The sequence below is a fragment of the Phalaenopsis equestris genome, unplaced genomic scaffold (genome assembly GCF_001263595.1).
Source record: "Phalaenopsis equestris unplaced genomic scaffold, ASM126359v1 Scaffold000002, whole genome shotgun sequence".
Classification (NCBI taxonomy): domain Eukaryota; kingdom Viridiplantae; phylum Streptophyta; class Magnoliopsida; order Asparagales; family Orchidaceae; genus Phalaenopsis; species Phalaenopsis equestris.
The window spans coordinates 64,954,973-64,982,077 of record NW_018164444.1 but is presented as its reverse complement, the minus strand read 5'-3'; the positions used below and the strand labels follow the sequence as shown (position 1 = coordinate 64,982,077).

At 35.3% G+C, this 27,105-nt stretch overlaps 1 protein-coding gene across 1 annotated transcript in view; it reads right to left on the bottom strand.

Annotated features, from left to right (window-relative positions):
• The window catches only part of LOC110022405 (probable sphingolipid transporter spinster homolog 2), a 40,551-nt gene that overhangs the window by 11,285 nt on the left and 2,161 nt on the right, over window positions 1-27,105 (bottom strand). The window contains 8 exon segments of the mRNA XM_020721332.1: window positions 4,133-4,214; window positions 7,499-7,558; window positions 7,635-7,737; window positions 9,280-9,354; window positions 20,534-20,609; window positions 20,702-20,718; window positions 20,720-20,807; window positions 23,448-23,549. Of these exon segments, the coding sequence (XP_020576991.1) occupies window positions 4,133-4,214; window positions 7,499-7,558; window positions 7,635-7,737; window positions 9,280-9,354; window positions 20,534-20,609; window positions 20,702-20,718; window positions 20,720-20,807; window positions 23,448-23,549 (603 nt within the window).

The following is a 27,105-nucleotide window of genomic DNA, read 5'->3' as shown; positions in this document are numbered from 1 at the left end:
ACTATGAACTGATTATGGGCTCTATTTTTACTTTTTATTTGACATATGTTTGCTTAGATTCATCTATTATTATTTTACATACCAAATTATGTTGATACATTTCTTTTTTTACTCAGATATCATATGAGAAAACAAAAAGAATGTGTGACATCCACTATTTGGGATAGGAGGAAGATAATTTTTTATAATTTATGCTTAAAAGAGGTAGAAAATACCAATAGACTAACCACATTTAAATAAAAAAGGTTGAAAAAAAATAACCAAACTCTTTCCAGAAAGAATTAGAAGACTCTACGACAAAATTCAGTTGAAAAATAAATGGGATTAGCTTAAAAATGATTGAAAGTTGTGGAAGGAGCTCAATATAGGGGGCACTGTTTTAGGATGGAACGTCATATCGGCTTAAAAACAATTGATTCACCTGAGGAATTGTGGCAAAAATATATTTCAGTAAGTAGAACATCTTACATTTAATATTTCTTATTTTAAAATTTTGCATCTTAGAAGACCAATTTATCATCGTAGGTTTTACCCATAACAGTAAGAAAATCTAGATATTCCATTCCATAGTGTTGTAGTAACAGGGGTCAACTTATAGGCCACAATAGAAGAGCCCACTCTAATTTGGATGAGCCTGAACGTGCTCATTCGAACGAGGTCTACGAGGAACAACCCGAAGAAAGGGAGCAAGAGTCCAATCACTCAAGTGAGCTGCACCCTCAGCACAAAAAGGAAAAAAGACAAGTAAAATTGAGACAGCTAACCTATCACAGCAGATATCATAGCTGAAGTCAAACTGCACCAACATTACTTCGAGTGCCCACACTGCTCTCCATGCATACTCAACAATGACAAATGTTGTCAAGCTACTGGACTCGATTCCTGAAATTTTCGAGGACAAACTATACTATTTGTTGTAGAACTTCTAGATGTTCAAAACAAGTGAGAAGCTTTCTTCACCCTACTTTCTGAAGACAGTCCAACTAGTTAGGTGACATGCACATGTTTTTCTTTTAGTTGTTGGTACTATGACAAAGTGACTATTTATAGTATTTGAAATTTTGTTGTGGCATATAGCTTGTGTGTATATTTCTGACGTTTGATCTCTTTACGCGCATTTCTAGCATTTAACTGCATTGAGAATAACATGTTCTTTTGAAATAAACTTAACATTATTCTTTTAGACAAATTGAGCCACTAAATGATGAGAAGATCATAGAGATAGTTGAGTAAGCTACATTCGTTATCAGCACAGTTTGTCTGGTTCATGAGTACCACCAGAGACACATTTGTAAGACATATTGTCTTATTGTAATCTGCAAGTGACAAATTGGATGGTAAACTAATGAAAGCTCATCCAAGCTGAATTTACAACATATTTTTTATATCAAAAACTATTTTTTGTGATTTATTCGATGTATTGTAATCCAAATATGGTTTGCCTGACATCAAGAGAAGTCATAGCAATCACACTATTAAGTATGTCGTACAATGAGTCCATTCGTGCAGCTTTTGAACATTTCCAGCACTCTACAAAGACAAATAACAAGTATTTCCATCTCGGGGTTAACTCTCAAGTTAAAATGGCTACGAACATCGTAAAACAATTGGACCCATCTTATGCTCAAACACCTTGGGAAATTCATAGCGATCCAAGGTACATACCATTCTTCAAGGTATTGATCTCACTCTCTATTCGTCCTTCAATTAATCAAAGGAAAGTTAAAAATAACTTAAATTGTCTCTTTTTATAATAAGGACTACATAGGAGCAATTGATGGAACACATATTAACGAACGCGTGGAAAAGATAACCTATATTGGCAGGTGTATAGCTGCTACACAGAACATATTAACAGTAAGTGATTTCAGAATGCGTTTCACATTCGTGATGGCTGGTTAGGAAGGGAGTACACACTACAGCAAAATATTTAAATTTGCAATCTAATGGCCCAAATACAAATTCTCAATGCCTCCCCAAGATATTGTTTTTAACTAATCCGTCACTATTATATTTCTGTTTGAACTAATCTAGTAATGTTATTGAGATTTAGAAAAGTATTATCTTGTCGATTCAGGATATCCAATGCAACGAGTTTTTTTGAAGCCATTTCTCAACACGAGATATCACCTTCCTCACTTTGAGCGCAACAATCAAGTGATTAGATGGAGGAATGAGTTGTCCAACAAAAGACACTCGACATTATGCAGTGTTACCGAGCGAGCATTCGATTTATGGAATAAGAACTAGGTCATACTCTGAGATATGTCTACATATTATTTCAAAAAATAAGTCAAAATAGTTATTGTAACAACTGCGCTGTGTAGCTTTATACGGAGGCTTCCACCCTGAGATGATATCAAATTTCAAGGTCTTAGAAGACAACCCTACCTACAAGCTTAAGGAAGCTAACCAACATCAAGTCGGACCTTCGGTACAAGAAGAGAAATGTATGATGAACGAGTACAACACTTCTGAGAAGGTGTCAAGAAGATATTATAGTTGAGAGAAGAGATTACTGATTTTTGGTGAATGCAATAACCTTACTTATGTCGCATCACCTAGTTATTTGTAGTTGATGATTCATATTTCACCTTCATGAATTTCTCTGAATGTATTTTCTCAAAATATATATAGCAAATTGTGTTGTACATTTTCTTGCACCGATAAACTTTAATTCTTAATTTTAAGACTGTTTATATTTTTTAAAAAAATTCTCGAATATTGTATCAACTTTTTTTTTTAATTAGAGCAAAATTGTATTATAATAACAAGAAATACGAGCTCAGGATCATCAAGCAATTCGAAAGTTCCACTTTGTTATTGTGGTGACATGTGTGTTCAGTAGCAGTCCAGGAGAGAAGATAACAATGAGAAAAGATTAAATTTTATTCTTGTCCCAGAAACAAGTCTCCTGTAGATCATGACTGCTTTCGGTGTGTAGGTACCTCCCGTGACCAATAAAGGAGAGATGCAGCGATGGAGAGAAGATTGTCTCAAAGACTTGAACATCAAAATTTCAAGTCAAACATCATTCTATGTTTGCTGATTACTATTGTTATTCTCATTATTATAGTCATTTGTTTCAAATAGCTAATCATTTTCTTATGTATTAGAGTATTTTAGACTAGAATGTCAGTTTTTTAGCAGTACAAATTTTTTCTGTTATTTAATTCTGAATATTCTGAAAACTGCACTTATTTCAATACTATATATATATATATATACATATTAGTAGAGAACAATTGCTCTTTGTCCAATTAAATAATATTAAAACTAGTATCTCTTAGACTTAAATGAGAATTTTATAAGTAACAACACAACAGATCTATCAAAGAGACACCTGCTTCTTCATCAGCAACTTTCTAACAGCACCTGAAAAGCTGCTTCTCTAGAAAGCAGCTTCATCAGCAGCTTTCTTGAAAGCAGCAACCACCCCAAACTCATCCTAAATAACTATAGAACTGATGAACACTAACCAACAAGCAAATAGTAGATGACAGTTTTTGGAAACAATAATCCCTTGCGTGGCTAGACATCATGTAAGGTGGAATGCTAAGAAAACTAATCAATGCATGCAGATCAAAATGTATTGTCATGTGAACACATCATACAAAAAAGATTTGATAAAAAAAATTTGATGAGATATTTACGTGCATAACACTAATGATTTACCATTAAGGAGATATCAAAGGCCATGGACTAATAATGGTTAGTTTAGAATGGAGAAAAAAGCCAAAATAGTCTCCCGACTCTTTCCTAGGAGCCATTTTAGTCTCAAAGTTTATAAAAGTCTCAATTTAATCACAGGCTCTTCTATAGTTCTTTTTGGGACAATTTCAGCCCATATTAGAAGAGTATTATGATTGATTTTACACTTTCATAATCTCTGATACTAAAATGACCCCATGTAAATAATCAAAAAACTATTGACACATTACTCATTCAACACAGCGCCCATCTACCTCACAATTAGCACCACTTAAAGGGAGTGAGACTGATGTGATTTAGTCTATGCAAGTCAACGACAGATTCTGAACATCATGCACGCTAAGAAAATTAAAACTTATAAAAATATGCAATATGCATAAAGACTTCAGGTAGTACAGCTAAAAATTTTGAATTAACATACAAGGAACAATTCTTTGATTCTGTATTGGTTCTTCTGGTATCATGAGAACTTTCTGCTGCTGCATGTTTTGAATTATGTTCGCCTGCAAAGAAGCCAAAAAAGAGTCACAACTGGAGAAAAACACAAGGGATTCAATCTCAGTTAGTTTCATGAAGATATCAACAAATAACAAAATAAACTTTCTCTTGATATAACATACAACTCTAAATTTTTACTTGGGATTAATACAAGTTCCAAAGAAAGGACAATATAAAATTGCATCCTTTACGATAATTGAATATGGGCACAACTTTTAAAAATATTTTGGCCTCAGAGTCTATAAAAGCGTACATTTAGTCTAAAAAAATTTTAACGATGGCTAAAGTAATCCTCCCTGAGTACTATTTCAGCCCATAATAAAAGAATAGGGGTACTAATCTGACAATTTTATAGGCTATGGGACTAAAATGACCTCTTGTAGATAGTCAGTATGCACTTTACAACTCCTATACAAAAGCTAAACATTTAGCAAGCCTAGTTTGAAGGCAACAACACATTTTAGTTAGTACATTTAAGCAATAAGTGAATATTGTGATGAAACCTCAAAGAAATCATGGAAACTGATTCAAGAGATCCGAAGCAAAAGCACACAAACATTAAAGCACAGCAAATGCAAAGAAACCAAGATTTAACCAAAAAAAAATCTAAGAATGAAAAAAAATCAAAGAACAACATCATGCTAAGAAATCCACTATGAAAAGTAAGGAAATAGTATAGATTGCACCACACTCAATCCTCTCTACAATCTTGGAAGTCTAAATATCTCCTCTCTTTCGCACAAGAAAAATTTCAAAATCCAACTTCAGTGAGCGCTTGTTCTTCTGCTCATCTGTATTTCCGCATTGAAAAATGAAGACTTTAAATCCTGAATTGCAGAAATTCGGTTACAGGCAGAGTATCATGTTTTCGGGAGCTCTATTTCAGATATTGGAAACAAGCTTGGTTGGGCACGACGATGTTTGCTCTGGCGCTAGGGTGCCCCATTGGCACTGCTCCCAGACAGAGGGTTGCCCAATTTGCCCCTTCATACAATATATTATCTCCCTGATTGAGTAAAGCATTGATCACCAGCAATCAAGCTTCATATCTAACAATGTTTCACTAGGAGACAGATTGCAATCAATTCTTCTCTTCTAGATCAATATCAAATGTAATCTAGTATGTTTCAACCCAAGTCTCGACCTTTCTGAACTCTAATTGAAACCAAATATAACTTCAATTTCTCAATTGCAACAATCATAGTCAAAATGTCTACAGAATTTTGAGTAGCATATATCTTCTCCAAAGATAGTTGAGTATCTTCTAGAAATGAATAAATAAAATAGTACCTTAGCTAAATGTGTTTTGTACTAACATGAAAAACAATGTATTTTGCTAGATAAATAGCACTCATATTATCACTATGAAGTTTTTTAATCCCTTGCACCTTGCCTAGTTTTTTCATGAAGCCATGTAGCTAAATTATCCCCTTGCTAGCCTCAATGATAGCAATGTACTCAACGTTTGTAGTAAAAAGTGCAACTATCTTCTGTAACTTGAAAACCCAACTCTTTGTTATGTTTCCCAAAGTGAAGATAAAATATGTTGTACTTCGTCTATCATCAATATCTCATATTAAATCTAAGTCTACATATCCATGTAGATTAATTCTAGCACTTCCCAAATAAAGTGCATTGTTGAATGTTCCTCTCAAGTATATAAGAATCCACTTCACTATCTCACAATGATGTTTGTCTAAATTACTCGTGTATTTGTTGACTACTCTCATTGCATGTGCAATATTTTGTCTTGTATATATCATTGCATACATCAAACTTCCAAGTGTTGAAGCATACAGAGTTCTTCTGATCTGAGTTTGCTCTTGTTTCAAACATAGGTGATTATTTTTTAGCTTAAATTGACTACCTAAAAAGGTGCAAACTGGTTTTTTCTTACTCAATTTAAGCCTTTGTAAGACGTTCTCAACATTTTTTTTCTAAGACAACTTCAGATTAGCTACACTCCTATCCCTGTAGATTTCAAATCGAAGATTTTCTTGGTTGGATCTAAATCTTTCATTTCAAATTCCCTAGATAATAGCTCATTCAATTCTCTGATCTTCTCCATATATGTTTTTCTAATCAGCATGTCATCTACTTACAAAGGAAATATGATATAGCAATTACTAGACTATTTAATGAACAAATAGTGATTTACTTGGCAATCAATGTGCTTATTGTCTAACATAAATTTATCAAATCTCTTGTAACACGATCTTGAAGCCTGCTTCAAACCATAAGACTTGTCGCAATCTGCAGACCTTGTCTTCTTATCTTGGAACTTCATATCCTTGGAGCTATACCATATACAGTTTCACTTCTAAGTCACCATGTGGGAAAGTTTTCTTCACATCAAATTGCTTTGGATGTAGATCTTCCACTGCTATCAAGTTCAGTAAAAATCTAATAGTTTTCATTTTCACTACGGACAAAAATAACTCAGTGTAGTTCACTCATTGCTTTTGCAAACACTCCCTTACATCAAATCTCGTATTGTAGTGTCTGCTACTGTTTGATTCTTTTTTCAGTCCGTAAATTCACTTGTTGTGCATAATCAGATAATTCAGTCAAATCTCATCTCTAATTTGACTTTAGTGACTACATCTCATCAGTCATGACAAACTCCCACTTCTTTGAGCCTTCAACTTGAGTGACCTTTTCATAGTACTTTGGTTCAACAACAACAATCAGCAATTAAAACTACAAAGAAGGAGAATGCCTCTGTATTGGTTGTGTGATTCCATTGGATCTCCCTACTTCGTAGCAGGTGTCTGAGAAACATGATGTGCTTCATCAGAATGAGCACACTTCATTTCATCATCTTCTTGATCAGCATTTATTTCTATCTCAATATATTTGGAGGTCTCCTCAAAAATAACTCGAGGACAATTCAGAGTTTTATTCATGTCATTATACATTTTCATTTCATTAAAAGTAACATCGTTGCTCCTAATGAATTTATGATTCTAATAATCCCAAAACTTGTACCCAATTTCATCTGATTATTTTACATTCCATTGGGCTATAGTCTTTATTATGACATCCAACTCAATAGCATTATTCATCTGAAATTACGGCATAAAATAAAGATTATATGTAGTTGTACGAGCCACATAATAAATACTATAGCCCAATGAAATGGAAAATAATTGCACTATGATGTGCTTGACTGGAAAATGCATTATTTTGTGCTAGGATATGATGATACCAGAGAAATAATAATAATAATATTTACTTAGTCTACAACACACTTGTACAATAAAATCAATATTATCTTTGAAAAATGTACCATGTGCAACATCGATTTCACCCAAGACTTCCTCCCTATTGAGCTTTGACGAAGAAAAACCTGAAAAAATAAAACTTTTTATTTAATAAGAATTCAGCCTAAAAACCATAAGACAAGTACATCAAGACACTATCACCTTTCAGCTGCAATGGCTTTATAAGAAAGCCAAAAATAGCAAATGGAAGCATCAAGAGTGCCTCCCCCCAGAATGCATAACGCCAATGGAGACCATTCCCAACCTGAATTTAAAAGAAACTCATAAAAAAAATCATGTTGTTAATTAATAAATCAATAACTACTATGTGCACATATAATCTAGTTCTTCTCGAAGCAGAAAAGAAGTAGAAAGACATAGCTCTGTGACATTAGCCAAGAATCTTTTAAATATACAGTGGGCGATATAAAACTAAAAAAATGCTTACTTGATTAAGCTCGGTTAGTAGTGAACCTAATTAAAAAAAAAAAAACTTAACAGTTCATAAACCCTGATTTGATAAGCTTATTTTAATTTATAGAGGGTTATGATAAGAAACACTACAAGTCAATATTCTGGGGATCGGAATACACCTAATAAGGTATCGATATGCATGGATAAATTAAATTAACTCACTCCAAAGCTTTTGGCGACGACAGAGTTTATAATTGATGTAGAACCAGGGATATTTATGTAATTACAATGGTTCAAGGACCACTCCACCTAAGAGAACTAATATCCCAATGATGCAGACCAAACTTTATCCAATGATGAAAGATCATTCAAACTCAAAATATTCTACTTTCATGACTTTAACCCTCTATGGAAATGAAAATGAAGCCATGGAAACTCCAGAACTTTTGTGACGACCCGGCCCGGAGCTTGGAATTAACCAAGACGGAAATAGACGGCCAGACGATGAAATGAAAGAGAGATCAAGGTAGAGACTAACGGATGGCTAGGGCTGAAAAAATGAGAGGAGAAGAGGGAGAATAATAGAAGCCTTCGCTTAGGCAACCATTAGAGGGAGTGAGAGGTATCGAGCCTTGTTCATCCATGGAGGGGGGAGGGAGAGGGAAAAGGATAATAAATAGTAGGACATGGTTTTATTAATCAGTCGTGTAATGCCTTACATCCTCATGGCTTATAAAACTAATTACATGGAAATATAAACTAAATGTAATCATCAAGTTAAATAAAATCAGACGCCTGAATCCACGCCTAAGAGGGTGAAATGAAGGTCAAAGATCAAATGTATGCATTACCCTATTTATCATTTTTATATATTGAATTTCTTAGGCTATTTAATTAGTTTTTAATAAATAAATATACAAAAATGCTTGAAATTGTGATATGAATCAACTTAATTTCCTCATTAGCTTATGGTTTAAATTCAGGAGGACACGGGCAGATGCGAAGTCCTGACAGTAAGAATATCATGGCAAAATTTTCAAAAGACAATAGCAAACATCTTTCCAAACAACACCTTTTATCTATTTTTTTCTTGCAGGAAAATATAATCTTAGTGATCATTGGCATCAAAATAAGCCATAATTTTTTTTTTTTCGAAATCAAATATGCTCTAGTATCTTTCACATATCACAGGAAAAAAAAAGTATTACATCATGTTTGATACATCAAGTAAATAGAGTAAATTGCCTCCAAGAAAATAAAAGACAAGGTGAAAGAAACATCTTTAGAAACTTTTCGCGCCAAAAAACAAAAACATTGATATGTTTACTGGGTGCAGAACTAAGGGATGTGTCATAGTACCAATTACAAACAGGAGTTATCCAAAGAAACTAACCACTCCACCATATACGTAACCAAGGGCAATTCCAGATGGAATGCACATGTAGAAAGTTGCGAGCCAAGCTGTTTTCTGGGAGCATGTTAGTGCAAAAGTTTAGTAATAGAACAAAATACTATAAGTCTATAAAAAAACATAAGATAAAATATTTAGCATATAGGGCCAAGAGGGATGGCACCAAATTTCAACAAGAAAGACGGCCCAACATTGTAAGAATTAAATAAATTTGTGTAATAAAGTACCTAAGGCCCCGTTTGGGAATACTTTTGCTTTATGTTTTTTATTTTTTTAAATTTTACTTGTGTTTCCATTTGAGTTAAAGTAAATTTGGTTGTGATAGTTGCTTTGAAAAATACTCAACATCTATTAAATGTTTTAATTGTTTTAAAAAATAAGGTGATTTATTTTTAAAAATAAAATGTAACATATATAGAAATTATACAAACAAAACATGTTTTTGAAAAACAAAATTATAAATGAAAACAAAAATAGAAAATAAAAGTAAAGTCAAACGGGACCTAAACTATTATCGCACATTTGCAAAAGAACAAACACATCAAATTTAGCTAAGTCACGGCAGGAGAAGTAGATCTAGTAATTGGTTAAAAAAAAATTACAGCTATATTAAAAGGATCAACTAATGTAGGCACAAACAAGGTGCAATATTGACTGATGTGAAGTTGATAATTGATTAACATTAATTAATCGTAATTAGGCATAATTTTGGTAAACTTGCCAATAAAAAATTAGCAAAGTTCCAACAACCAAAATTAGGCCTTAATCAACAAAGCCAAAGCTTTAAAAAGATTTCTTAATTTGACTAATTCAGTAGCTGCAACCACCTCTATAAGCAATAACACCGCCTCTAGCTCCAAATAAATTACAACTCTATCATTTGGGCATGCAACTTAATATCACTTCGGTAACAAGGCAAAAAAACTAACACTGTACAATAAAACACCAATATGATTCAATAATTAGTCTCAGTGTTGTCGCGTGCCGAAAAATTTGTGGCGGTAGGTGATAATTTCATATCTCAGCAGCGTTAAACAAAGATCCAACACACACACTGATAAATGAAAAGTGGCAGAAGAAGACACCAATATTTTACGAGTAAAAACTCTAGAAAGAGAAAAAACTATGATGGTCAAGCCTAGTTAAAGTAATCTACCATGTAATTGTAAGTACACGGGTTCACTCTTCTCCAAAATTAAAAAATATGAAATTACCAAATTGATAATCATTAATGTACAATAATAGTTTAACTATAATAGTCATAGTCAAGCTACAACAAATCTGGTCCTTGGTTGTAAAGGCAATATATCGTAATTGGTTGCTACAAATACAATAGTTGGTCATAAAGATTATAGTCGGTGATTGCAATAGCAACAGTTTGCCACAAAGCCTGTAATTGAAAACAATAACAGTAGTAGTTAGTCATAAAGGTCGTAGTTGGTTGTTACAAAAGTCATAATTAGTTGTTATAAAGACAATAGTTTGTCATAAAAGTTGTAGTTGGTGATTGGAATGTGTCCGTTAACCACAGATGTCGTAGTTAAAAATTGTAACAGTAGCATTTGGGCACAAAGACTGACAATAGCAGGTCATAAAGGTTGTGGTCATTGGCTGCAAAAATCGTAGTTGATAGTTAAAATGACAGTAGTAGATCATAAAGATTGTAGTTGGACTACAACGGTTACAAGTATGGGTCGTTAGCGACCAGCAGTCGGCGGTAGCAAACAATGATGATAAGTGGGGTTGACAGTGGCCAACAAGTAGTAGTTGATTGTGGCTAGCGACTGCGAATGTCAGTGGTTATTGTTGGGTCCCCAATAGAGGTGTCAGAAGCAACACCGGTATTTAGAATACAATGGTTGCAAACAAGGGTTGTTAGTGACCTGTGAACGGCAGCAGTAGGCAGAGATGGTCGGTGTTGGTCGACGGTGGCCGACGGTTCTCTCCAAAACAGGTTATGAAATTTCTCTTCTTCTTCCCTTTCTCTCAAGTGAAAAGGGTGACTATTTTGAGCCATTTAAGGAGAGACATTTTGGTATTTAAGCGCATAACTTCTCTAACCACCCGATCATACGGCCTCTGATGATCCCTTTAATCATAGAAGATTTTTTATTGATTTGAATAACTTAATTACCTTAGAATTTAGCAATTTTGGGCTCGTTGGATTCATCCCATAATGATGCTCGAATTGACAATAAATATGTCAAATTTAAAGTTCATTTAATCATTCAAATTACGATCCAAAACCTCTGAATGTGCTTCAATGACTTGATTCATGCTTGATTGAAATCGTATTGAGCCAATTTTGATATCATTGGGTTAGTTTTGTCGAGAAGGTTAGTGTAATTATAAAATTGCCAAAATCGATGTTCGATGATCTTGAATTTGAATTTGGAAGATGCCTTATAAAAAATGCATTGAGATTTGTGCTTAGTAAAAATTTGTTGATGACAAATCAATTGCCCTTTATATTCGGGCAATGTGGCTTGTGTTGTTCAAAAATATGTAACTAGTACTGAAAATATAATTTCAGAAGTTCCTAAGTTTCGTACTTTGAGGAGATTTGAGTTGTCATGGGTCTTCATAAAGTTTTGACTATATGGTAGTCGTCACTATTGTTGGCAATGGCGGTCAAGTGGTAGTGATTCAGAGGAGGTCGGACAGTTGTGGTACGGACATGACAATGTTGGTCGGGAAGCAGTGATCTAGGCGATAGTGGTACGACGAAGAAAAAGTTGGTGGTTGGGAAACAGTAGTTCAGCTGCTGTGACGGGCAAACGATATTGGTCCAACAACGGTGATGTTGCTAGTCGAGCAAATGTAGTCTAGCGGTAGCAGCCGCCAGAAGAAGATGGCCTGGCTGTAATGTCGGTGGTGGTCGGGTAGTGGCGGACCAATAGTGGAGGCAGCCATACAGCAGTGGTCTAACAACAACGATGGTGATAGTCAAATAGCAATGGTTAAGCGATAAGAGGTTTTTCTACACGTATGGGAGTGTAGGCAAGTATGCATAGGTGCCTATGTATGTCCACACAAGCAAATGAGTACAATGATGTACCTAAAAATGTAGTGGGGCCCATAAACGAGTATGAATGCAAATAGAAATGAAACGGCGTGTGCAAGGGTGATAGGGGCACGAGCATAGGACAACTATGGAATACATGTGGCAAGTACATGGGCTAGTACACCTATGGCAGCGCGCGCAGGGCAAAGCGGTGCACTAGCACGAGTCGGGCACAACAATGGAAAGTGTGCGCAAACCTAGTCAATGTGATTGTGGGAGATGCGCTTGTGGGGTGGATGTGGGCAAAAGTGCGCGATGTGGGGCAGACTAGCTTCCACACTTCGTTGTGCGTGCGGAGTTGCACACTTGCATGTACTTGAGTGCGCTCGTGCATGCATGTGCGCGTTGCGGATTAGTTTGCATAGCGAAACCCCAAAATTTTGAATTTTATTGTCTTCTTTCAAATTTTGCAAATAAATATTCGCTCTAAGAGGGAGAGAAGTCACACTAGTTCATAGATTGAAGTCTTCTCCGATCTATTATTGCCTTTTTTCACTCAAGTTGTTGCATTCCTAAATTCATGTTGTTGCTCCAACACAAATTCAAGGAATTGCTCTCTACTCCCTACAAGCGATGGTTGCCTGCTCTTTTCAAGTGATGTTGACGGTGATCCGGGAATGGCAATAACTGCATGATGGCGTTTCAGTATCAATGGCGATCCTGCGATAATGGTCTAGAACTATGGGGACCTGAAAATAGTGTTCCAATATAGCAACAACCCTATGATAGTGGTCTAGCATAGTGGCGGCACGGTGCCAGTGATTTGGATGTGGTCCAACGACGTCATTCAAGTGATGAAAGCGATAGCAATAGCCAAAAATGGTAATCTAACAACAATGGTATTGGCGGTAACAACATACTTAGTTAGATGATTATAGTTCACCAATGGCGATGTATTGTGACGATGATGATGCTAGCTATTTGACAGTGATCTAGCGGCTATAACAGTGCACTGCAAGTGCAATGGTGGCCCAACGAAGATGGTCTAGCACCGTGGTGACTTGATAATACTGCTCCAACACAATGGTCGCCCGACAACAATGGTTCAATTATAATGGTTGTAGTCCAATAGTGGGCAACAATAATAGAAGCAGCGCCATTGACCGAACAATGATGGTTCGACCATAATGTACTGTGACGACAACAATGGTCGAGCAACGGTGATTCAATAATAACAGTGGTGTCGATCGGGTGACCGTAGTTAGCGATGGTGATGAAGTGAAGAAAATTGTCAGGGAGATGGTAATGGCGACATGGAGATGATGATCTGACAACAACAGCAATGTACCACAACAGTGGCGATTGTCGGGTATCGGTGATCCGACATAACAATAGCCGGGAAATAATGATTCGCTGATGACGACGATGTACCACAATAACGACAACAACTAGACGCTATCAATCTAAATATTGAAGCGGTTATGGCCCGCTATTGGTCAGGTGATAGTGTTCTGATGATGACAATAGTAGTCTTCAATGGAAGCTATGGCCCACCATCATCCAACATACTAGATTTAAATCTTCAGCAATATTAATAGTAAGCAACAACATTAACGCATGCTCTAGTTAGGTGACTACATAAGAGTGATAGACGGTTGACAACCATTAAATAATTGTGAGCAAGCAAGATCGTAATTGGCATGTGCTCAAGAGACTAAAGAAAAATCATAATGAATGTTTGACCTATTTGAGAGTGCTAACTTTTGACATTAGCAGATTTGATCACTTGTATGTAAGAAGTCGTGAGTAATGGTCATTTTATGTAAAAACTATTAGTAATCTACCAATAATGTTTGACTGATTTGAGTTCATTTGTATACAACAAATCATAAGTAATCCATCAAGAATGTTTGACTGATTTGAGTTCATTTGTATGTAAGAAATCACGAGTAATCCACCAAAACTCTTTGATCGAGCTGAAATCATTTGTATAGAATAATCCATGAGTAATCCACCAAGGATGTTTGACCGATCTGAAATCATTCGTAAGGAAGAAGTCATGAGTAATCCACCAAGGAAGTTTGACTGATTTGAGGTCATTTGTATATAAGAAGCCATGAAAAATCAATAAAAAATGTTTGACCTATCCCAGGTTGTTTTGTCGAATGAAATTAAAGGGTTTAACATGTGTGAATGAAGTCGAATGAAATCTATCAAAGATGTTACACATATCATCGGTTGTTTTGTTGAAGATGTTTGACAACGTTAACCTATTATAGACAAAGTCGAATGAAATTTACCAAAAATGTTAGACCTATCTGAGGTTATCGTTTCGAAGATGTTTGACGACATTAACTTGTTATGGACAAAAATGAATGAAATCCACCAAGGATGTTTGAGTTATTCTAAGTTGTTAGTCGGAACTTCTGCTCGACAAATGAAATTCACCAAAGATTTTTTACATATCCTAGACTATTAGTCAGAGTGGCTGCTCGACAACCAAAACTTGTATTGGAAGAAATTGATCGAGTCCCCTTAAGACTGATTAAGCTCAGAAAGCGGTGTCAAAACTGCTATGTTTCTCTAGTGTATGGTGTAAATCGGGATGGACCGTACTTTTTTTTTTTTGAAAATATAGTTGCAATCATACTCAATAATTGTGTTTAGAAACTTTTTTGTTGCTTTTTGATTTATTGTCACATAAAAAAGATGTCCACACAAGCCTGGCCATTTTGAATAAAGCATCTCATGTATCTAATATTGATGAGGTCCGATACTTAATCTGATTGAGGAAGAACTCTAATATGATAAGGTGGCTCTAAGAGAACGCTTTCTAGCTAGGCATCTTCAGTCAGTAGTCGATCTTGTAGTCATTTTTAAGATGTTGACATGAGTATTCACTTGAAGTTGTGTTGAAATTAACCCCCCCCCTAGAATCAGTTATCATAAACTTTGTGAAATGCAAAAAAACTATCACACCACAATCATGCACAGGACGTTGATGTGAACAACCTTTCGTGGTCATAATGAAGGTTGCCCCTAGCCTAAAATTGGTTCTTCTATATTCGATTAAATGCATGAAGATTATCCCACCAAAATCGTACATAAAATGTTGGCGTGAACGACCTTTCAAAGTTGTAAAAAAGATTGCCCCAACCTAGAATTAGTTCTCCTAGATTTGATAAAATACATGAAAACTATCTCACCATAATCGTGTTTAGGACGTTGATATGAACAACCTTTCAAGGTTGTAGCGAAGATTGTCCCCTCATCGAAGAATACTTCATAAATAAACTTTTAGTGACTCACATCAACGAATCCCAAAAAATGAGAGGATTCTTAGACAATCCTTCGATTTATACTGAGTTGCTCTACAAACACATTTATCAAGCTCATCAAAGGTGTGACTGATCACTCCTATGAGTGAATTAAAATAAGTATGTGCTTGAACTTTAAGAGTAGCAAGGAAAACATGTTAAAAGAGCGCGTCAGAAGCTAGTTGTATGTATATGATGGTTCCATAATCATCAATACGTTCATATAGGTTAGACATCCCATCACAAGAATCAATATTCATAAGCTTAAATCTTATTAGAATAAGGTATTGAAGGATGATCTTAGCCAATGGAGAAGACCCTTGAAAATACGACGAACAGAGAAATTACTTTTATTCTTTAGAGTATACTTTTTTTTTGTATTAGACGACGTAACTTGTGACGAACAACGTGAGATTGAGCCGAGTTCAAACCTCTAAGCTTGACTGTACGGGATGGATGTGTAGAGCTGATAGCATCTAAGAGATCAACTTCCTCAGGAGGAATTTCAATGTGTGGAGGGAGTGCTAACAGTGTACTTTTAATCAGTAATTTTAAGATAAATGCACCTCTCTGCAATGCACTAGAGGATTTCATTTTGAGAATCCTCCATTTTATACACGACCTTCAAGAGACGCAAAAGAGATTCTTTCATCAATTAGATGAAGTATATCATTGAAGAACAAAGCAAATGCTTGGCGTCCCGAACTTCAAGATTGTATCGTGGAATGGCGAGTATTAGAGTGAAAAACTTGTGTATTGCTTTGTTAGTCATTGAGGAAGTGTAGAATTCTATAAACAAGACTATTTCTCACAGACGGCGCCAAACTGTTGTATGTCTGAAGAGTCGTGGTAACGGCTTAGCATTGAATAAAGATCAATCACACAGATAAATGAAAAGTAACATGATGAGAGACTAATATTTTGTGAAAAAATCCTAGAAAATAAAAAATTATGGGATCAAAACTAGTCAAAATAATCAACTGTGTGACTATAATTACATAGGTTCGCTTCTCTCTTGAAATAGGAAAGATGAAATTATAAAGTTGATAATTACATATGTACAATATTTTTTAGCTATAATAGTCATAATTGGACTACAACAAATGTAAATGTTAATTGTAATAACAACAGTTGCCACAAATTTCGTAGTTTGCCCCTGCAATCGCAATAATTGGCCACAAAGGTTGTAGTTGATGGCTATTATAGTGGTAGTTGGTCATAGATATCGTAATTAAAGATTATAACAATAATAGTTGGTCATAAATGTTATAGTTGGTTGTTATAAAGGTAATAATTGTCCATTGAGATGACAGTCGACGACTGCAATAGCGACAGTTGGCCACGAAGGTTGTATTTAGAATTATAACAGTACTACTTGGTCACAAAGAGCGTAGTTGGTTAATACAAAAATAGTAGTAAGCCATAAAGGCTATAGTCGGTATCTGCAATAGTGGCACTTAGCTACAGAAGTCGTAGTTTAGAACTTTAAAAATAGTAGTTGGCCACAAAGATTGTAATTGGTTGATACAAACACAGCAGTTTGTCATAAACGTTATAACTGGACTACAACGATTAAAAACAGAGGTCAGTAGTGATTGATGGTCGATGGCGATAGGGGGTGTGCCAAACTTTCTACTTTAATTTATAAGTTTAAAAATTCCAAAATTTTAGTCTATTTGCAAGTTTAAATTCATCAAAATTATGGCAGTTTCCTAGCGTCAACCCCCCTTTAGGGGGTGTGTGAGAATGTCATGTTTCGCAGCTATCTCAAAAGAATCATTGGTCAGTGTCATAAGATATTGCGGCCAGGGAATAAAAAAAAACATTTAACCCGCGATCTCAAAAGACGCAACAAGCATTCAATATACCAGCAGAAAGTGTTAGGTTACAAACTAACATCCCCGTTTCGACAACCTCCCTGTGCCAACACCTGCTAGGGGGCACGGGAGTGTGCAAACCTTCCTAGCAATCTCAAAAGAATCGTTTGTCAGAGTCATAGAACACTGCGGTCGAAGAGTCAAATCAAAATTTTTAATCTGTGGTCTCAAAAGGCGCAATGGGGGACAAAAATTGAACTTTTAACTCACGATCTCAAAAGATATAATGACCTTCAATACATCTGCAGAAAATATTATGTCATAAATAAACATTCACTGTTTCAAAAATAATTCTCCAGACGAGTTCGCGATTTCCCAGCCAATAGATACGCTGCTCTCCTCGAATGGAGGTTTTCAAAAATTTCATAATTGCCCCACCTTTATACCTTTTCGAGCCTCGATGGCATTGACGACAATGACGATAATAGAATAAGATAACATTCAAACACATAATTTCTTTTTTTTTATTACAATTATGCAGTATGAACAATAAATAAACAAGTAAAAGAAAGACTTGGCTCAGTTAAGCTAGCAGGCCAAGGATTCGAGGCTCGAGCTTGATTTCATGTGCGGGCTCAAACATAATTAGCAACGGAAAGGAGGCAAAGGTTGATTTTGAATTTTAATAGGAAAAAAATTTACTTCAGCTTAGGGCAGAGGATCGCACGAGGAGAGAGCAGGTTTACAACGTTGATTTCGTGAATGAAGGTGAGGGATCGCACTTAGGCTTTCAGTGTTCGGTTCACGTGAACATGAGAGGAATAGAAATAGAAGCTTTGCGTGATTGGGAAGAAGGTAAAGACGGAATTGCAAGTGAAAATTTCAAGTTTTTGTATGTTGTAATCCAGATATTGCTCTCCCAATTTTGTAAGTGCAATGATATTACAAAGTTTTCGAGCACAGGGAAGAAGCGAGAAAGGTCGTGAGGATCCGACACAGAGATTGCGTGCCGCCCTTTTTTTTTAAGGGAAATGTATGGTTGATGTGAAGATGAAATATGGGGAGAATAGTGGTGTGCGAAAAGTAAAGAAGAAACACTTAGGAAATACGCATAAGAGATTATTTTTCTGTTGTGCAGCTTTTGATCAAGAAGAAACAACAAGGAATATCTTATGCGGCTTGTTGCGGCAAAGGGCGAGTGAGAGGGAAGCATGGAACCGAATAGAGTGAATGAGGGAGAAAGGGCTTCATTCCTTTGTTTGTAACTCACGAGGAAAGCGGGAGCAGTAGGTGTGTCAATTCATGTTAGCGGATCATGTTCGGGTCCGCTCGAAAATGACCTGACCAAAATAGAGTCAACCTGAACCTGAACCTGAACCAAATAATAAACAGGTCAAATTCTCTGACCCGAACCCAACTCAAAAAATATTTGGGTCAACCCGAACCCAAATTTTTCAAGTTAAGTTCGAGTCGTGTTAGCGTGTCGGGTCAATTTTTGACACGGATGAAAATTTCGACAGCGGGTAGGGTTTAGGTCAGACCCAAAAATGACCTAACCCAAATCGGGTCAACCCGCATCCAGCCCAAATAATAAATGAGTCAAATTCTCTGACCCAAACCCGACTTGAAAAATACGAGTCAACCCGAACCAGGATTTTTTTGAGTCATGTCGGCGTGTCGTGTTTTCTCGAACGGGAGTCTTCGGCGGGAGGGGGAGAAGTAAGCAATTACTTAATTAATTAATTAATTAAGTTCTTATTTTCTTTTTGTTTTTTTTCTTTATATCTCACGGTCAACAAATGCCCCCCAACAAATATGGTGCGTGTCTCGAGCGAACCATATTTGTTGTTCTCCTATCTATGGTCATTTAAACATGTTGATTATTTACTTTTTATTGCAAAAAATGCAAATTTAATAAAATAAAAATTGTATAGACTACATTACTAAATTTATGTGTTGGATGTGAAATAAACCAAGTAAGAAAGAAATAAAAGTATTATTAGAGATGTTATAAAATTAAGGATAAAGTATAGAGAGATTATAAAATAAAAAATGGATATAAAAAAGGCAGCTAAACTTAGGTTATTTGAGAAATTTTAATGAAGGAGAAGAGATACAATAATATGACATATATAGAATTAAGAGGAAAAAAATAAAATGGAATAGAGTTGAGTTAAATCATTGACATGAAGAAGACTGCAATAGTCGGCACGTAATGATGATGAGCTCTTTATAGCCATGCATAAATGGTTGACACGTAAAAAAGGTAACAAGTTTTCAAACTTGCCAAACATCAGTCCCACTATACCAAAAACATAAATTTCACGATTTGGTCCATCTTAAAAAATGCCAAAAGCAAAAAATCTGTAAATGGCGCTTACGAATCAAATCACTAAATACTAAAATGTGAAAACAGGACCTAAATGTTTTGTCTAAGTATTTGGATCAACAAATTGGTCAATCCTAGAACTAGAAAAAAAATTAAGGAGCTAATTAACAAAATTATTAAAATTCATCTTTAATGAAAAAAAAAAACTTACTTTAACCAAATTAACTTAAATTAACTTAAATTTATCACACTCAAAGATTGCACTCCAGTCTCCATTGCTCCCTAATTGAGTTTCATGAACCACCTAGACAATAGATCAATAGATAGAGGTGATACATGCAACACCATTACCTTGTGCAAAACGCCATCACTATTCTACTACTTCCCAACATTAATCTCCTCATCCCTCTCCAACTTTCCAAAAAATCGCCCCTGTTATAAAATTTTGAGCCCAAACTTATACTGTTGCATCGTGAATTGACTGCCAATTCACCAAATGATTTGAATAATAAAATAGAAAATTGCATGATAACTATTACGTAAGAAATTTGCATACAAAAAGCAGCACATGAACATAAATTATCTAAGTTAACTAAATTTGATGCGCACCTCTGAATTCTATGAATGGAAGGAATGTAAATAGTAACATTCATTGACGATAGCCAAGAATACACCAAAGAACTGGAACTTGTTGAAATGCAAAAATAAAACTATGAAAGAACTGAATATCTCAAAGTTGGTAAAACCATATTAATTTAAGAAATCAAACCTGTGATACAGGTGCATTGTCATCGATAAATGGAGCCGCGAGACTTATGAATGAAGCTTCACCTACACCCACAAGCCTAAATGCAGTGACTTGAGAATTTAGTAATAGGTATCAGAAAAAATTTATATTTTTCTTCTATTCATTCCAAAAAAGAAAAAAAAAACTTACATTCTGAATATTGTTATTGAACCAAAAATCAAAAGCACAGCCGCAACCAGCAGTAGCCAATGTCCAAACTGAAAGACCAACTCCAATAAGCCTAAATGGATTGATACTGGAAACAGTACAAAAATGATTCATCATTAGCCAAACAGACAACTAATCTTAATAATTTCGACATAAATTTTAGTGATAACGGAGTTAACCCAAAGCATGACCGAACGGGCATAAATATAGTCATAAATATTGTGCATAGATCTTTTTGCAAGGCTTCTGGGCAAATTAATTTAGGGCATCGGTTTTTCTTTTCCTCTAGAATCCTTCTATATTAATTCTATCAGCCCATTTTATTAGTGCCCATTGTATATATCGAACCAACATAAGTCCTAACATTCATATAATTTTGGCGATCAAATAATCAAGGTGATTAATAAGTGCATTTATTTTGAAAGTTTTTTCATATATTTACGACATTTAATCATTACACATCATAGATCTACGAATTAAAATCCTAAATTACATGTGGCTTAGATTAGATGTCAGTGGTCATCTATTTGAAAAGCCAGAAGCCATATATAGGTACGACTGATTTTAAGAAATAATAAAAAAAATCTATTCAAAACCAAACTAAACCGGTTTCAAAACCTAGCAAATAAAGTTTCTAATTTGACAAAAGAATTGCCGCCAATGACCTTTCCCAATGTGTAATGATTCTGCTCATCATAGTCATTATTCTCAATTGAGAAAACTAACTTTAGAATATTAACTTTCTTGCCTCTCTCTCTCTCTCTCTCTCTCTCTCTCTCTCACACACACACATCCTTCCTTTAATGGCAAGAGGAAGCTAGAAACAAGCCCTCGGTCCCTTTGTTAGTCCTAAGCCTTAAGTAGCCTCGGTGAGTCTAACTTTGAGTCAAAATAGCCGTAAGCTCCGTTTATCGCCAAACATTATTGTGTTCAAAGCCAAGTCATAAATCTTTGATCTTCAAAGGCATACTCCTTTTTTTGTCGGGTTTAAAGCTTGATTTCATCTCATCACTTATTGACAATTAAGCTACTCAAGCAATATCATCTCACAACTATAGTTACTGCAAGTTTCCTCCCATTACTTCCATAATTTTTTCGTATCCAAAAGGTTTCCCAATTTAGTTGACCACAATGTAATTACCACACATTTTCATTCACTAGCAGCAATTTTGATGTCAAAATTCTATTGACGCCTATTACAATTTGAGTCTATGATCCCCCGATATTTTATTAAGAATATTAAGTAACAGTATTTTATAAAGCATTAATTTATCGACTAAGTAATTTAGGTTTCCATTTGATTTATATATTGAAGTGTTTCTTTAGTGTTTAGGGATTTTAAGCAAAAAAAATTGTCTAGCGTTATATTAAAGCAGCGTAACAAATTACACGTCTTGAGGCATACCTTGAAAAGAGGCACATGCAAAAAGTCTTGAAGCTACAGCCTCACACGGAGAAAAAAAAAATGTGTGTGCATCAAAATAATAAGGTGCTATTAGGTGATTTAAAGAGACGTATATAATCAACTGTGATGAAAAAAATTAGGAAAATGTTGATACAATTGAAGAGATATACTATAAAGCAATCAAATAAAGTGATAATTTAAGTGATGGGCGTGGAAGTGACTTTTATACAAAATACCATGTCATAATTAGTTTATTATTGAATACTTCTACTTATTTTTTAGAATTATAATCTATGTTTCTTGTTTATTATAGAATTATTGCTTATTATTGAGTGTTTATATAACTATTTATCATGTAACAATTTAAAACTATTACTCTTAAGTCATAAATTTTTATTTTTAATACTTTAATTTATTTAATATTTATAATTTGAGCCTTACGCCTTAGCTCAAGAATAGAAAGATGCCTAAAACATCAATTGCATAATTTAACTATTGATCGAGTGTTATTCACACAAGAGCGAAGTTTCAAGTTTTATATATATGTAGGTAGATTTAATTTAATAGAAAATAAACATTATTTTTTTCTTAGAAGTTGAATCTAAAGAATCCTTGATGTTTGTAAGAAGTTACTTAAATATTTAGTTGATTCATAGTTGAACCTCTCATATTAAGCTATGTTTGCACGCTTAGGTAAAGATTTTAGTACTTAAATTGTAATATTATTTAATTTCTAGACAAATCTATACTGTTATCAAATCTATAAATTCAAATATTGAAAAAAATCATTTGGTTACAAAATTTATTCTCATGCTACTGCCTTAGCTTAAATACAAAAAAACAAAATTTCATTTTGAAGCTCGCTTTGGTTATAGTAGATATAAAATATTTATCAAACACTTGCTCGACATATTTTTAAAATATGCATGCTTATTGGGTTGCTTGAGATATCTTTAAAATATGCATACTTATTTGCACTAGATGTAAAGTCAATAGAACCCTTTTGTAATTGGTTAGCAGAGCAACAAGTCCACAAATAATGATTCTTTTGGGTATCAATGAATTTACATGGATTAAATATATAGCAGCATCATTAAACAAGAAAAAATGCTAAAAATAAGTAGATGAAATGTAAACTACAATACCTTTCAATCAAAAAAAGGACTTGAAAAATGTCAAAACACCACAAGAGTACACAAAAAAAGACATCAACAATCTTTCAAAAAAGTTACATTTGATTCACAAATAAAACTAGAATTATTTGAAAACAGGTTCTTAATGAGGAGGTGAGTTATGTTTTAAAATTCTAAATGAAGAGCCAACCTTTTTGCTAAGGATGCAAATATTGGAGATGCTACTAGAAGTCCAACCATAAACGCAGATGAGAGGACACCATCTTCAAAGTTGCTCAGGCCGAAGTCACCTCTGCAGCATGCATTTAGTTAAAACAATGAACCAAAAGGTTTTAGATTAAACATGCATTAAATATTTGACATAACATAGATGTTGAAGAAGCTCCCATTAAAAATGCGCTGGATATGAAGAACTTTTGAAAAAAAAAAAAAAATGAGCGTGGTGACGAAAAAGGCAACCCAAAAAACAGCTTTTATAATTTCATGAACAACTATTTGGGCAAAGATCAAGTTTGAAATGCAGGCTTCTTCTGTTACAAGAGAATTTCTTTGCATGAAACTTCAACAAATCAAAAAGTCAAAAGTAACTAAAATAACTTGAAATCTGCAAATACATCTCCAACACACGAATCTACATAAAATCAATAACTGATGATGGAAACTTGGAAATAATAATATTTCCTGAAGTGTCTACTTAAGCCCACATCCTTTGAACAGGGAACTGCATATATCTCCACCAAAATATTTATTTGCGAAAATTTTATGCAAACTTCACGAAAACTGCCTTATAGATTTCATAAAATGAACTGTACAAAACTTATCAGGAAAAAAAAACCTCTTGTTTGATTATAAAAATATTAGCGAAAATCAGCCATCACTACCACAAATGATTTCAGAACCAGTAGTCTAAGGGAAGTATACACGTCTCTAATAACCAACCGAGCCCTTTATGCTTTTCTAGACTTTTCCAGCATAAGTATTATATAGCGCTCGCTTAAGCTAAGGCTGCTAAAGAAGCAATTTGGGGGATTTCATTCTCACGGGCTATTACCTGCTCAATGATTCTGTATTGCATAGAAGGTAAGTTCTGAAACAAGTTCTCTCTCCTCTTCATGGTATCAGAGCATCGCCTGGATCAGAGATCTTGTTTCCCTTGACCACACGATGGTGGACTTCGATTTTAACACCTTCGGTGTCGAGGGCTTAACAGGAAAGTATTTCCTACACTTTGCCCCTACCCTGAAATGGATGAATTAATAGTTGCTGAATCCCAATCCTCTCTTCTCTCTATACCTAGTGCCAGCTTCCCCCCTCCCTGAAACTCTTAATTTTCCAGCTCAAACATCTTATCCAGAATCAACTTACCACTGAAAACTATCCAATCTGGAGAGCTCAAATTCTGAAAACCTTCTCTGCCAATGGATTTTCTGATTTTTGGACAACAGCTTCCCTTGCCGCTCACAATACCTTGCAATCAACAATACCAGATCAGAGAATCGACATTTTCAAATGTGGACCTCATAGATCAAAACCTAACAGCAACTCTCTACTCTAATATTTCTTCAACAAAACTTCCATACATCTTACACCTACATGCCACAGCAGACATCTGGAACAATTTAGAAAGGCAACTACAACCTACCAACAGGTCCCGAGTAATTCAGTTGAAAAATGAGTTACATCACATTTCTATGATGGAGAATACTATGCAACAATATCTAGTTAACATCCAAAGTTTGGTTTAGAAAAAACAAGCAGCTGGCTCCATAATCCCTCCAGAGAATGTCATCCTATATTACTTACTGGCTTACCTTCCTCCTATAATGCCTTCAAAACTTCTACTCGCACTATGCTACAAACCATTGCACTAGAAGATCTCCACTCATTACTATGCAGTGAGGAAATCCATATTCAAACCGAAAATGCCAAGAATGCCGCCTCAACTCAATCTCAAATGGCGCTCATGATCTCTCGAGGAAGAGAAAGAAACATATAATAGAATAGGCCGAAATCAACGTGGATAAAGGCAGTCCAATCGCCCATCTATAACCTGCCAAATATGCAATAAAACAGGACATTCGGCATCTACTTGCTAGCACATAACCAACAAAGATTACACACCTATTGTTCCTCCACAACTTCTTGCTGCCACTTTCAAGGAATGGATCTTAGACTCGGGGTTGACGACACACTTCACCTCAAACATCAATCAGCTCCAACGTGCTACTCAAGACTTTGGCGCCGACCAATTCATCGTTGGCAATGGGCAAGCAGTTCCGATTCAAAATAAGGGAGATGGCATCCTCCCTACCCCTCATCGTAAGCTCAAACTACTACAAATTCATCATACACCATCACTTTCTCACAGCTTAATTTCTATTCATAAACTCGCTAAAGATAACAACCTTACTGTTTTATTTGATTCCTCTGGCTTCTCCATCTCTGATTCATATACTCATCAGCCGATTCTTAAGGGACTCAGCTCTAACTGTCTCTACTCCATTCCCCACTCGACACATCTACTACAAGCATTTTCATCCTCCATCCCCCACAAAACAACAATGGGATCTTTGGCATAGAAGGTTGGGCCATCCTCATTCCGACATTGTCTCTGCTATTTCCAAAAGACACTTTACATATTATGTCCGCTTCTAATTTCTGTAGCACTTGCACTATTACTAGAGTCACAAACTACCATTTGTATCGTCTATAGGTCAAAAATACAAACTACTTGAGCTAATACATACTGATGTATGGTGTCCATCCCCAATCCTATCATACCATGGTATATTACATTACCTTTTGTTGATGATTTTTCTAAGTTTTGTTGGGTATTTCTCATGCATACTAAATCACAAACAACTCAAATAACACAAAACTTCATTTCTGTTATTCAAAACCAATTCAACACCAAAATAAAAAACGTACGATCATATGGTGGACGTGAATAAAATAACAATGAAATAAATCAATTCCTCACCAATCACGGTATTCTCCACCAATACTCCTATCTATATACTCCAGAACAGAACGGGGTGGTCGAATGCAAACATCGATATCTAATAGAGTCCACGCGTCCCCAATTACATCAAGCACATGCACCTTATAGTTTCTAGACAGATGGCCTCCTAACGGCAGTTCACGTCATAAATCACATGCCCACCAAAACCAATCCTCATATATCTCCCTATGAACACCTCCATAAATCCCCACCACAATACTCCCAACTACCCATTTTCGGATGCACATGTTGACCATGGAGATGGCCCCAAGCTAAACACAAACTTGAACCCCGATCCACTCAATGCATATTCTTGGGTTACTCCTTACAATGCAAGGGCTATAAATGTTACAATCCAACCACCAATAAATTTATCACCTCGAAACACATGGTATTTGATGAAACCACACTTCCTTTTCAAAAAGCAAACCCCCCAATCACATCAACCAATTCCTCTCACTCTTCCACCATCCCTCCATTTTTCCTTCAACCAACATCCTATCTAAAGCCCACAACACCTACGCCTAACTCTTCCAATATTACTCCCTGCTTATAGGAAACTGCAACACCTACTGACGCACCTACCACTCCACAACACCAACTTCAACCCACACCTATACCGACCCATCCTATGACAACAAGATCAAAAACATAACACCTAAAACCTATTCAAAAATTAAACCTCACACACCAAATCCAACAACCACCCGATCCCACATGTTTCTCTAAAGCCTCCAAATATCCTCACTGTAGGAATGTCATGACTGAATAGTTCAATGCCCTTCAACGCCAAAGTACTTGGAATCTAGTCTCCCCGGCGACTAATAAACCTATACTTGGCTCGCGA